The sequence below is a fragment of the Diadema antillarum genome, unplaced genomic scaffold (assembly GCF_040938485.1).
Source record: "Diadema antillarum isolate AM-2024a unplaced genomic scaffold, OU_Dant_1.0 scf00000116, whole genome shotgun sequence".
In the NCBI taxonomy this organism is placed as follows: domain Eukaryota; kingdom Metazoa; phylum Echinodermata; class Echinoidea; order Diadematoida; family Diadematidae; genus Diadema; species Diadema antillarum.
Window position 1 is genome coordinate 548585 of NW_027271005.1, and position 13772 is coordinate 562356.

Consider the following 13772-nt stretch of genomic DNA (forward strand, 5'->3'; position numbering starts at 1 on the left):
AATAGAAATGTCAGAACATTCTCATTCCCCCAAAATAAGCCCACAGGATACTTCAAGCAAACTCCCTATAGCCAAACCCAGTCATAATCTGGTGGGGCAAAAACGAGGAAAAATACAAACATTTCAGGGTTCGCAAAGATGGGCTACAACCTTGATAACCATCCCATAGTGACGCCTCTTAGCATCAAGTGGACTTGGCGAGTTTTATCTGATACCATCGGATGACAACACACATCTCGCTGCAAATCTAGATTTCGATTGGTTTGATGATCGGCTTCCTGATGTGCCTCATGTTTGCCCCCGTCTCCTGAGGTTTGAAAGGAGCATGCACTCCATATGGGCGGGGCACCGGGAGGTCACTGTCGTCATCGGGAATATAAGCATTGGGTCGTGGCTCGGCCGTGGTCGAATTTCCACCAGGCAAGATGTACTGCTCCTCCTCCTCTGCGATCTGTAGAGTTTATCAGAATGAAAATGCCAAAGTTTTTTTTTTTTTTTTAATACTAATTTGAACAAGTACAGCAAACGTAATGACTAAATTAACTGCTTCAGTAGATCTTAGAAACATTATGTAAACAGAAGTATTTGGGTCAAAGCACAACAAAGTTTAGTGTTTGTGATGGATTGATATATACAAAATCATCGAGCATGCAAGATAAATGCAAATATTCTGACACTGGGAATGTCAGATAACGAACATCCCATAGATTCTCAAATCAGCAGCCTTTCTCCTCTGAATCCTAATTCGATATAAAGGTGACAGACATTTCACACAGACTAATTCAAACACAGACATGCATCTGCCAAGTTTTCTCCATCCCACCACCTTCAATTCAATTCAATTCAATTCAATTCAATTCAATTCAATTCAATTCAATTCAATTCAATTCAATTCAATTCAATTCAATTCAATAGTTTGTTTATTTCCATCTTCAAAAAAGAAAACGAAAACATGATTCAAAGCGGTACAATTTGTCGATTTGTCTTTCATTCATCTGATAAGGACAATTTTTTTTCGAATACAATAAAGAGTATATGCACGAATGATGTCATAAAAAAAGAAACAATGTACACTTTGTCATGGTAACAACAACAACAACAAAAAAGTAATCATAACAAAGTCAAACAGTGTTCCACTAAAAAGTCAAGCTTGTAAGAAATGGAACACTGGAAACAAAATAACGACAACACCAATTTGTTATACCAATAAGATATATCAAATTCATCTATACCATTGTACATTTGCTCATTGATATACAAATTGTATGATGCTGATAACACAAACATACTCTAAAAGATACTATGATTTAGAATGCAAACATATAAGATATATAACATAGCAAATTTATGGCACAGACACTAAACACCTTCTGCTGCTCCAGTGTGGTGTGGATGCACTCACCTGTTTCCTGGTCTCCGTATCCATGGCCCTCCTCGTCTCATCCCGCAGCATCCTCTCCCACTCCCTGGCTGCGTCGGGGGTCGGCGCCTCCCCTTGCTCCATGCGGAGGTAGGCCTGCTGGAGCCGCGCCTCCCCGTCCCGCGCCTCCTGCTGCAGCTTCAGCGCCTCCGCCTGGGTCATGGAGAGCTCGGAGACGGACGCCATCATCTTCCGCGTCACCTCCTTGATCCGAGCTTGCAAGTCATTGACCTATTGCAAAACCCAGTTCAATGATTAGGATTTCAAATACTCTACCATAAAATCTTTCTCTTTGAGTACGTACATTAACTGATTTGGTTGGTCCTGATATATCCAGTTATTCGCAACATAGGATACATATGAACATTTACACAATAGACTGGTTACACTATTCTGCCTCATTGCCAAAGCTGCAGGAAAAAGTTTCTGCAAAAACAGCATACTGGTTGTATGCAATGACTGGTTAACAAGAGATGTATCAACTTGAGCTTGAGTAAAATCATGACATAGTGATTGAGTCCAGTCATACAGAAATAAAATAAAATACACAGTTGTACGGCAAAGAGTGGTCAAAATGGCAGCATCAACTGACCTTCTTGGCCAGAGCCAGGGTGTCGTCCTTGCCGGTGTTGACCCTATTGTTGACCCTCTCTGCCAGACGGGTCACCTGCTCAAAGATGAGGTCCTTCTCCAGCAGCTGTTCCTCCTTCTCAGCTAGCCTTATTTCAAGCTGTTTTGCACACACAAGAAGAGTCACATGTAAACAAAAGTTAATTACAATGTTACTCAATCAAATATATTTGAACAGATACAAAAGCATTACCAGTCATTTGAACTTAATCTGTCTGCCTCTCCTCACAAATATAACAAAGATTAGACAGACTGTCAGTATGAAATATGAATTCATTTCAAACATGCCATGGCAACTAGAATTACAAGAAACACAAAGAAGTGCATCATTTAATAACCCATCTTGCAATATGAATAAGAGCTAAATCATTTTAGATGGGGACTTATCTCTGGGATTAAAGGCATAATCATACATAGGTTATGTGCCTGAAATTTCACTTTGATAACGGAGAAGATTCAGCTTCCCACTTTAAAAAAAATCTCTACTGGTTCACACTACCTATAACTTATTACAGGGATGGTATAGTTTTGGCAGGGATGGGGATTCGGCTTTTAACTTTTTGCGAGATAATTACAAAATTATGTGTGAAATACTAAAGAGAATACAATTCTAAGATTAATTCAACGTTTATTAGATGAAAATCGGTTTTGAAATGGCCGAAATATCCAAATACGATCCTAATAAAAGTTGGGTCCCATCTTTTATTAGGATAGCTTTGTTTTGGATATCTCAGCCCTTTCAAAACCAATTTTCATCATATAAACTTTGAATTCCTCTTAGAACTGTATGCTCTTTCATATTTCATAAGAGAATTCTCATTATCTCACAAAAAAGTTGGAAACCTGAAGCCCCATCTCAATCAAAACTATAGCATCCCTTTAAGAGAAGGAAGAATACAGAAACTGAAAAATTACACTGATAATATAGTCCTTAGGTAGAACTTTATCTTTGTATCTGAATGTATCTGAAAACTTCTTCCAATGATTATTACTACACAATAGCAGCACAGACGCAATATGTACATGTACATCCCAAAATCTGCATTAGTAATTGCAAGTATTATTAAGTAATAAGATTGACTATAATTATCTTTTAAGGGGGGCGGGGTGGATTATTCATGGCAGGAAACAAAAAAAAAATGCAGACTCACATTTTCAATCTTGGCATTTAGCTCTGAAGGACTGAGATCCTTGCCCTCCAGGAAGCGGACTCGTTCCTCATCATGTGGGTTCTCCAGCTGGTGCTCCAACTCATTCATGCGATCCTGGCACTGGGCCAGCTGTAGAGGGAGACAACCAATGATTCCAATCAGAAATCAACATGTCTTTTCATCACAGGGCACTATCTAGCATTATCCTCAGGAGTAATGTTCATAATCTCACAAAGACTTGATTTTTAATTTTTTTTTCTTCAAAAGCATGGTAAATGCCTGGGTGTGCCAAATCATGCAAACAGAATGCTACATGTGCAGCACAACCAAATTTTATAGTACTTCACATAGCATTTCATTGATATACATGATAATCTGTATCTTCTAGGTTCTGCAAAAATGTATGTATGACCATGTAGCAGCTGTTTCCATGATTGGATTGATAAAACCTTGTACTTCAATTACTATGAATTCAATGTTTACTTACCTGAATTTGCAGAGTTGTAAGTTCTTGATCCAGTGCTCTCTTGTTTGGGAGGTTCTGCCGAAGCAAGTCTATGGCTCGCTTCTCTTCAGCGACCTGCAGGCATAAAAATGTGGAAAACATGTCAATTTCAGTGTCAATTGTATTTTGGGAACTGGAGCTCATATTTATGAGTTTGATGCAAACTGTTACCCATGTCAAAGTATACCAACTATGCTTTAAGTTTAAGTTGGTTGTAGAAAATAATTTTGTGGTTACTTGGATTATAGAAAACATTTCCTTCCCGCAAAAACACAAATTTGAAATCACACAAACAACAAAACTTTCAGTGTCATATTCTTTCTAGAATAGTAAAGGCTTTCAACAGTGCATCACAAACTTACGCATGCACTGTTGTCATTGATTGTTTGGTATAAGCAGCATTATTCTTGTACAATTTCATTACACACTTTTAAATGCCAAATGCTACAGCAAAAAACTTGTCATGGACATTACTCAGAACAAAATGCACATCATTTACACATGGACTGAATTCATACAAGTACCTATATTCCCCTGAGAGTGATGCATCAAAAAATAGAAAATGAATGAAGTAGAATCTCAAAGAATGAAGCCAAAAAAGAATGCAGTGTGCACAATATGACAGATAAAAAATCAATATATCCATGACAACGTACCTGCATCTTGAGGAATCGAATCTCCTCCTCTCTCGTATGGAGGTCAACGTCCCCTCGCCGTATCATGTCCTCTTGGATGTTGACCTTCTCGTAGAACAGACACACCTCTTCATTCCTCTCAATCAGCTGGACACCTCTGTGGGCAGCCAAGTGGAGAAAGAATTCACTGACCATCAGCAATTACATAATCAATGAAGGCTTTGGATGGCCAAATTTTACTAAAAACACACAAATGCCTGAACAGACATTTACAGAAACATGATGGACAAGAATTATACAAAGAATTTTTGTGCTAAAGACGACTTCCACAGAGTCAACTGTCCATAAATACATCCCTGATAAAGAAAGCAATAAAAAAAAAGGGTACTTTTGGCATTACCATATTTCTATTGCTTATCCATGTTTGTAGGGTAAATGCAATGCCTCACTTTAATACCTTGCAATAGAAACAATGTTATGCAAATATCTTTGTCAGTTAACAAAGTTTCGAAGTTGCCACAAACTCCACATTCTAACATACCTCTCCATAAAATGAATGTTTTTTTTATCACTTTCAATAATGTGATATCACTCTGGTATCACATGTCATATGAAGGAAAAAGAAAAGGTGACTGCAGACATACCGATCGTTGCGGTGCTGGACGGCCGTTTCGTAGCGCTTCCTGAGCTGCACCATTTGTTCCTCGGCCTGGTTGATCATGAGGTTGAGCTTGGCAATGTCCAGCCGCTGCTGCTCCCGCTTCTCCCTCATCTCCTCCTCGATGCGCTGCTGCTTGGCCAGCTCATTGCGCAGCTGGTCCCGCAGCACCACGGCGTTGACGTGCTTCAGTCGAGCCTTCTGGAGTTGCCTACACATTGGAATTTACAGAGGCGGAGCAAACAGGGGAATGCATGGGTGGTTATCATTAGCAGTTACCTCAGGATTTGATATGAATTTGGTTTTAGTGAACTACATATCAATAATTCTCTTTTGTTAAAGTCAAGACAAAGGTCTCTATAATATATTCAATATGTTGTCATTACATGAAATAGAAAACCCATTTCGTAATACAGCTTTGTTGAAGGATGCTTGATACCATGAGGTAAAAAAGTTCTTGTGAGAAAGATTTCATTGTCTTTCATGTGCCCCTCAAGACAGCGTTGATGTGATTTCATACTAGAACTATGATATAACTTGTGGACAAAGGGAGGCATTTCACATCAAATTGTGATAAACTTATTCTGCACATCAAGCACAAGGAACCTCTCCATTAAAAGGCAGAGGAATGTTGTAAGTCACAACACCATTCCCAGAATATGAAAGTGGTATTTTATAACATTCCATCAAACAATAACAAAAACACCAAGAAAACGAAGAAGAAGAGACAGAGGACAGGAATGTAAGGAAGTAACTCCATAAACATGAACATAGGGTCAGAGTACATTTATAGTGATCAGGATGAGCTCACCTCTCCTTTGTGTGGCATGAGGTCCTGAGGATCTCAATCTCATTCTGCAGGATCTTGATCTTCTCCCTCATCTCAGCAGCCTTCTGAGTGCTGGCCTGGATCAGGTTCACACACTTGTTCCGCTCGTTCTTGATCACGTCGTACATCTTGGCAAACTCCCGCAGCCTGCACAACACATGTCAGAGGTCACAGTTTACAAATTTGGCCGCATGCATCTTTTCGAGGAGGGAGTTTATATCATGTATAATGACACTGAAACAGCTAACCACCTTTGATGCCTACAGAATCATCACTTCAATCTCTAGTACTGCTGCAGTTGTCATAATTCCAGCAAACATTTTGCCCAAAATAAGCAAAACCCGGCAATCTGTAGTGCTGAGTATTGTGTGCATTACTTAATCCTTTGAAGGTCAAAATGATTTTAATAAGTGCCTAAAAATAGATGCTTGCAAAACTTTTCAAGAATAGACTTCAATTAGAAATAATATCTGACACACAACTTGAACAAAACTATTAAGAAAAGAAATGCTTCAAATGGTAGCTCTAATGGTGCACAAATGAAACAAGGAAAATTAGCTGTTTATTAATTATAGTTAATAAGGAAAATAATCAATGTAAAGCTACCTGATCATCATCTCCTGGTATTTCTTCTTGTTATCGATGATGGCCAGATCTTTGGACTTGAGGTCGTCGAGGGCCCGGTGGTAGCGCATCTCCGCCCGCATGTAGTCCCTTGCCTTCTGCTCTCGCTCGTCGCCCTTGATGGCGGCCAGGCGTGTCAGCTCCACCACCTCAATGCGGAGGTCACTCTGCTCGTAGAGCAGCCGCTCCTCCTCTGCTATGCTCTGCTCCACTTTCACCTGCTCCACAGCTGTGAAGGAGTTCTAGGAGGTGGGGGGGGGGGGGAGGAGGGTAGGTGGTCAGAATAAAGAGCAGGTTCCATGTTATTGACAGTATGCTCTTTGTGTGTACTGTATACCCCTCACTTAAAATACGGTGTTATTTCCCCTTCCTTGAACCCCCCTATCATCATTAGTTAATTGTAGAAAAAGTGTGAAGAAAGTACTTTAATGATGCATTGTACCTATGTGACAGAATTCTTCAGAATGAGTTGTAGGAGGATGAATGGAAAATGGAGGGAATAGGTGAACATAAAATTGATAACATGCACCCCTTCCAAAAAATTACTCAAGAATCTGTTGGGGTAAGCTATTGGAAGTAATAACTCAGTGCTTGCCTAAATATCATGTAGCTTTGAGGCTTAAAGAACATTAAAGCAAGTCCACAGATATTGAAAAAAAAGAAGAACTTGGTATTGGTGCCAGAGCATACTTCACATAAAGTAACAAGGACTTAATTTATACAGCATTGGTTACAAACTTTCAATGATTTTTTTCATGCCATATGAAAAACAATATCAATCAAACAATTTCATAAGCAGTGACATATGATAATGCCTGATTTATACCTGGTCTGCTAGTAGCCTCTTGGTCTTGTCCACTTCTGTGGTCAGCTCCTTCCTCTTCTCCAGGAGAGAGCCGTCATTCTTAGGGCCACTGTCAGCCTGACCTTTGACCTTGTCGAAAATAGTCTGCAATATCCAAACACAGAGAATGGTTTGTCAATTTAATGCGATGTGGTGGTATTGCTAGATATACACATGGGGTTTTGTATCTCATCAATCAGATACTACAGTAAAGTATGGTATGGTCTGTGATGCTTGAAGCCACAGGACAGTATAGAAAACCATAATCTTTTCAGATAGACCATCTTAAATCTGTTCAGAGTAATTTATTGTACAGTCAGTTTACATTCTGATATATTATGGTGACTGTTAACAAAACCAGTATATAGCACTCTAGACTGTTAAATATTATAAACAAGGATTTCACAAAACTCTAGCACCACTTATCAACACATTATCTTAACATACAAGCATTTGTTATGTGTCTCCTTTAAAGAACTGTGAAACAAAAGAAATGATATATGGAAGAGGTGGTTACCAGAACTACAGTACTATGGCTAACTTATTTCATCATCCATGAAACCTGATCAATTACAATCATCATTGTCATCATGAAATGATAAATATTGCTTCATTCATTACTATACGAATGGACAGAAAGAGAGAGAATCTACACAAAGAGCAAAATCATGACGCCGAATCCAGTGGATTGCTTCTAGCACATAAGATGCTGTGTAAGTATGCCAATCTGTGTGTGTGTGTGTGTGTGTGTGTGTGTGTGTGTGTGTGTGTGTGTGTGTGTGCTTCTTTCTTATGTTGGGTGGGGTTTGGTGTACCTGTGTGTGTGCCAAGCCCTCATTGGCCACCCTCAGCTGCAGCTCAGTTTTCTTCAGGTTCCTAAGGTCTCTTTCCTTCTCCCGCTGCTTCCGGGCAAAGATCTCGTGCTGTGTCTTCTTATCCATCTGGATGTGCCGTAGACTCAAGTCGAGAGTTGCTCTGCACACAAAGAGGACGAGAAATCAAAAATATTCAGTGCTTTTAAGAAAGTGTAAGATATGTTTGTTTAATTAATTTATTATATTCTTTTTGTTTGATTGTTTTCACATGAGATTCGGGCATCAAGCATGCAGATGTAACCCAAGCATACACACACATCCCAAATATACTCACAGCCAATGAAACAAATCCAGGCAAACACACAACTCGAAAACTGGAACCAATCTAGTTTCATAAAGGAAGAAGAAAACAAGGAAGAAGACTGCAGCTGTACAACACATTTTGTACTGCAACAAAAATACTCCCAAATACTCCAGGAAAAATTGCACCATCACTTTGAATAGGGTATTGCAACATTATCGATCTTATTCGATGCATGTCTTTACTTTCACTGAACCCTCTCTGTGTATTGAAAGATGACAAAATTGCTCACTTGTCACCAAGGTAAACTGCCTCCTTCTCCTTCTGGTACTCGTAATCCTTCATGCACATGTCAAACTTGCGCTGCTGCTCATCCAGGGCGTTCTGAGCCCTGGCCTTGTCCCGCTCCAGCTGGAACTTGTCCTCCATCAGAGCCTGTTGCCGTGTCAACAGGTCCTGCAGGTGTGCGGCTAGGTCGGCGTATTCCTCGTCCTTCTCACCCCGCTGCCGCTCGACCTCACTGAAGGGAGAAAAGAGATTGAGGGTTATCAAATTGCACCTGTGTTTGGCGGTAAAATGGAATGGCTTGGGTGGTTGGTCCAAATTGGATAGTTCAGTATTACATCTTGATATTCCAACACGTATGAACTTGCTATCCCACTGTTTGAATGTTGAAAACTAATCTTTTTTTCTTTCAGAAAAATTTATTTGATGGCCAACACTATCACAGAAAGTGGTAATGTCAACAGGATATACACATTGCCTAGTATGCCATGACAATATTCTGACACAGAACAAAAGAAACAACAATGTTTGACTTTTCAAGAGAATGCAATGTCTTCACTTACTTCTTTGCTTTGTTCATCTTGTCCATCTCCTTGATAAGCTGTCCTGGCAAGGAGTGCACAGCAACGAGGTCCTCTTTTAGCTTTTCTTGAGTTTCCACCTGCAAACCATTTCAAGAAATAAAAAGAAACAACAGAAATGAGGGATTGAACTCAAACAGCATGTTTAACATACACCGAGATGTTGTTGGGTAAGACAGTAAGGAAGTTTGAGGAGATTGTCCTCATACCTGCACAACAGCATTCTTTCGGTAATTCTTGACTTACAACTGTAGGTTGCAGGTTCATATCAAATGACATTTTCAAATCATGACCGTATCAAAAAAGCAACTCATGATCACAAAATTTGACTCCATGATACTGTAACTGTACAATACTTCATGGGGTAAAATATTGACTCTTGGACTGGATAGGCTACACACAAAAAGGAGGCTAATCCACATCTTACACCAATGATGTATATGAAATATTCTCAGTTGACTAAATCCTAAATTTGACCCCACGACCCCAACACCAACCTCGCCCTCTAACTCCTTCAGCTCCAGGTCAATCTGCCGGTTTCGCATGGCCAGCTCCTCCTTCAGGTTTTTGGCCTCCAGCTGGCGCTGTCCAATCTCCATGCGGAGCTCCTCCACGTGCTTGGTGAGCTCCTTGGTGCGCTTCTCGATCTCCTCCTTCTTGGGGAGGCGGTCATACTCCCTCTCCAGCATCCTCTTCTCCTCCTGCAGGCTGGAGACAAGAAGACCCCAAAGAAAGTGAATATCAAGCAAAGAGATGAATGTGTGCAGTAATTCTGTTTGCACTCGGTGTTTGGATCTGTAATAACTTTGACATACAGATGAATGCAAATGACAACAAAAAACAAAACAATAATAATAACAATTTTTTTAAGAATACAGAATTTTACACTCTTTGATCTCATCATTATCATGGACAGTTGTCCAAAGACGTACATATGTACACCTGAAGCAAAGATCGATATTATTACACCCCTGACAACCTTCGTCATTATCTGATCTAGCTATACAAGGAAGCCTGGGGAAACTAGATATATCGCTACGGCTACTGATATGCCTCCGCCATAATGCATGGTTCTCCTAATAGGTCTATAGTACAATGTCTTGACAATGTGTGATGACAGTTTCACACAATTGGCAAAATATTAAAATGACAGGTTTGACACAAATGTGCTGAATGTTCACTTTTTCTAGAACTAGGTTCAATTGGATGAATGATTAAAATGTCAGAGTGCAGGTATTTGGGGAACTGATGATTTTTACTTGACTTTTGACCCTTTCATAAGTCTATGCATTGAGTAATTTTCAAGGTATTGAGAAAAAGCATAATTTCAGTATCAAATGGGAAAATAGCATTATCTAAACCTGGCCTTTGACCTTTGATCTCACAGTTCCAAAGAGAATCACTGTTAGGTTGAACATGCATAAATATGTAAGTTTCATGACGATACCTTGAGTTACTTTCGAGATATGGAGGAAAAAGTGCAATTTAGCACTTTCACTTGACCTTTTACCTTTTGACCTTTGACCTTTTGGCAAGAAACTTCCCCAAAAATATATATTGGGTAATACATGCCATACATCAAGTTTGAAAAAAAAAAAACCCTTCAGGCATATTGCATTTTAAGGAAAGTAGTGATATTTTGAGGAGTTGACCTTGACCTTTGACCCCCTGACCTTTGACCCATGACCCCAACTTCCCTAGATAATCACTGCCCATCGGTACAAGCATATATACTAAGTTCCATGAAGATACCTTGAACCATTTGCGAGATATGGAGAAAAACATGAAATTTCAAATTTTTTTTCACAAAATAACCTGTGACCTTTGACCTTTGACCCTGTGACCTTAAAATCCACACAAAGTATCATCCCCCAAGGATATACTCTCATACCAAGTTTGATGTAAAACCACCACACGGTTCTTGAGATATCGACAAAAACAAAACGGGACGGACGGACGTACGGACGGACGTACGGACGGACGTACAGACGTACGGACGTACGGACGTACGGACGGACGGACGGACGGACGGACGACCCGAAAACATAATGCCTCCGGCCACTTCGTTGCGGAGGCATAAAAAACTCACAACTCTGAACATTGTGCCTGAAGATGGCACATGAATTAGCAAAGAATCTTTGTGTTACACGCAGGTAAACCAGAGCCGTATTCATCACTTTTTAGGGCTGCAAGACTCCTAGCAAAAGTAGAATTCAATGAAAGAAGCATAAAGAATATAAAACTGAACTGAGGATCCTGAAGACTTACCTCTCTGTCTTAAAGTCATACTGGTAGTTTCGCTCCTCAGCCTGGTCAATCTCATTATTGTGCTTCAGGAGTTTGGCACGCAGCTTGCTGGTCTCCGAGTTTGAGCTGTCAGGAAAGTTGTCAGCTTTTTCCAGCTCAATTGACTGCTTCTCCATCGACTGTGTCAGTTCCTTGGCCATCTGCAGGAGGCCCAACTCAGACTCACGTGTCCTGGTGGGAGAGATTGTAATGAGAGATTGTAAAAATACTCACTTTACTTCCTCATAAACAAAGCTTAAATACCAACCAATCAAAACAAAAGAATGAAACCACCAAAATCTTGTCATTACAATAGGTACTCAAAAACTTTTAAAGGAAAATGCAGATGCCAACATCACATCTACATCTTGGGCGAATATCTAAAATCTTATGTCTGTCAAAGTACATGAAATCATAAAGCAAAATAATTTAAGCTTTAGTGGTTTGAATCCTGCTTGAGTATGTATGTGCATAATTTCTTTTGCCATGGCTACTACTAAAACACTGATCAATTCAGTGCTTATTTACGTCAATTTGTCAATCAGTTGCAAAAAAAAAAGAAAAAAAACCACACCAAATGAACAAACATTACTAGATGGAAGAATTTTATGAATTTGAATAACCTTTAATGGCTTGCCAATCAATAATCTCTCTTACCAAAAATTCAACCTATCAATTATAACAGTCATGTCTGAACTACTGGCTCTGACATGATTTCATTTGACTGGAAGAACATACCTGGCCAAAGTCTTGTGTAGCTCAGTGTACTTTGCCTTGAGCTGAGCAACTCTGGTTCCAGTGAGCTTTCCATCTTGGAAAAGCTGGTAAGTTGGGATGACAAAGAAGCAACAAGCAAATTAGCATGCATTAACAAGCACACATCCAGAATGATCTAATCGTCATTGCAAAAATAAGAGCACTAGTCTACTTGGACTTGAAACAAATACCTGGAAGCATTCATTACCTCATCAAGGCACTGGAAAGCAGGACTGGCGGAGACCTCGACCTGACCCTCCTCTTGCAGGATGACCTTTGGAGCCAGTGGGGCAATGGCTGGCTCGTACGACTCATCATCTTGACGGTCCTGGCTGCTCATTTTCTTTTCTCTGTATAGTGTTTGGTAAAGCCAAAAGTATGAAGTGAATCTACAGTAGTACCAGCTGATACAGTTGTAGAACCCTAGACTCTAGCTAGGCCTATTTCTACTTGATATCATTAAATCATTAAATTAATTCTAACATTTCGTCAATCTCGTCTAACGTTACTTCAGTGTACTGTGTAGGCCTAACGCTAGCATCTAGGCTTGTGAATTAGAAATGTAACCACCGTTTAAATTAGAAAAAAGACAAGAAAATCTAAATGCTAACGACTTACTGACGTCACTCATCTGAGTCATACATACTCTTACATCATTTCTGTTTCGTCTTCTTCTTTTTTTTTTTCTTCTTCTTCTTCGCTGCGCGTCTTCAGACTCAATCTGCAGAGTCTTCTTTCTCTTCTTCCTCTTGGCTCTTCTTCTGTTTTTTTCCACGTTACTAACTTTTGTCTTGAAGATACTTATAGCCTAGAGGCACATTACACGTTTGAACCTTTCTACATCAAAACTGAAGTAAATCTACAAGTACAATAGAATGAAAGGAGTCAAACGAACAGGATGCGGAAGAGCACGAGAATCGAGAGCGGTCTCCAGCTCCAGCTGACGGACTGCTACTGCGTGCGGCCCGCCCGAAACCCTGCGGATGAAGGAGCGTAGATACCCCTCTATACACGACGACTAATGTCGAAGAAATATTTGATGAACTTACATGTCATCCGATTACTGCAGGGTTCATTTCTTCTCCAAGCGATGCTAATCAGCTTGTCCAGAAAACGATGAATTTGTAGATTTATTTTTGACGTTTTAATTAATGCTCTTGTGAGCAATTACTGTACAAATTAAGATCCCTGTCGACTATCTTCTCAATGATGAAAACAAGCTTCGTTAGTTTCTAAGGACAACTGCGCACGCTCAATCGACAGGCTGTGAACGTTGCCCGAATCTCTGCTACCAAGTGATTCATGATTCAATAAAAAAATCAGCTATGACACAAGATATACAAATATGTATTATAAAATATTTTTTAGCTGTAAATATTATTTTACAGGGAGATATTGTATATAAAAATTTCTAATATAAGCTTGTGTACAAAATGTGCAACATTTTATGTC

At 39.7% G+C, this 13772-nt stretch overlaps 1 protein-coding gene across 1 annotated transcript; it reads right to left on the reverse strand.

The window, feature by feature from the left end:
- Positions 1-247: 247 nt before the first annotated feature.
- LOC139719874 (coiled-coil domain-containing protein 146-like) lies at positions 248-13459 on the reverse strand. The gene is made up of 18 exons (XM_071631259.1): positions 13370-13459; positions 12529-12670; positions 12303-12385; positions 11547-11756; positions 9776-9986; positions 9261-9358; positions 8705-8932; positions 8112-8271; positions 7279-7401; positions 6435-6694; positions 5811-5975; positions 4986-5210; positions 4363-4498; positions 3689-3781; positions 3202-3330; positions 2013-2150; positions 1403-1651; positions 248-451 (listed from the first exon to the last, which is right to left on the reverse strand). The coding sequence occupies exons 2-18, from the start codon at positions 12658-12660 to the stop codon at positions 248-250; spliced, it is 2844 nt and encodes a 947-aa protein (XP_071487360.1). The 5' UTR covers positions 12661-12670; positions 13370-13459.
- Positions 13460-13772: the final 313 nt, after the last annotated feature.

Excerpts from the sequence above, each read along its gene's own strand:
- LOC139719874 (XM_071631259.1), bottom strand. The coding sequence starts at position 12,660 with ATGAGCAGCCAGGACCGTCAAGATGATGAGTCGTACGAGCCAGCCATT. Across the intron at positions 7,402-8,111 it reads AGGGCTTGGCACACACACAG|ACTATTTTCGACAAGGTCAA; the intron begins GTACACCAAACC and ends TGGATATTGCAG. Across the intron at positions 6,695-7,278 it reads AGAGGCTACTAGCAGACCAG|AACTCCTTCACAGCTGTGGA; the intron begins GTATAAATCAGG and ends CCCACCTCCTAG.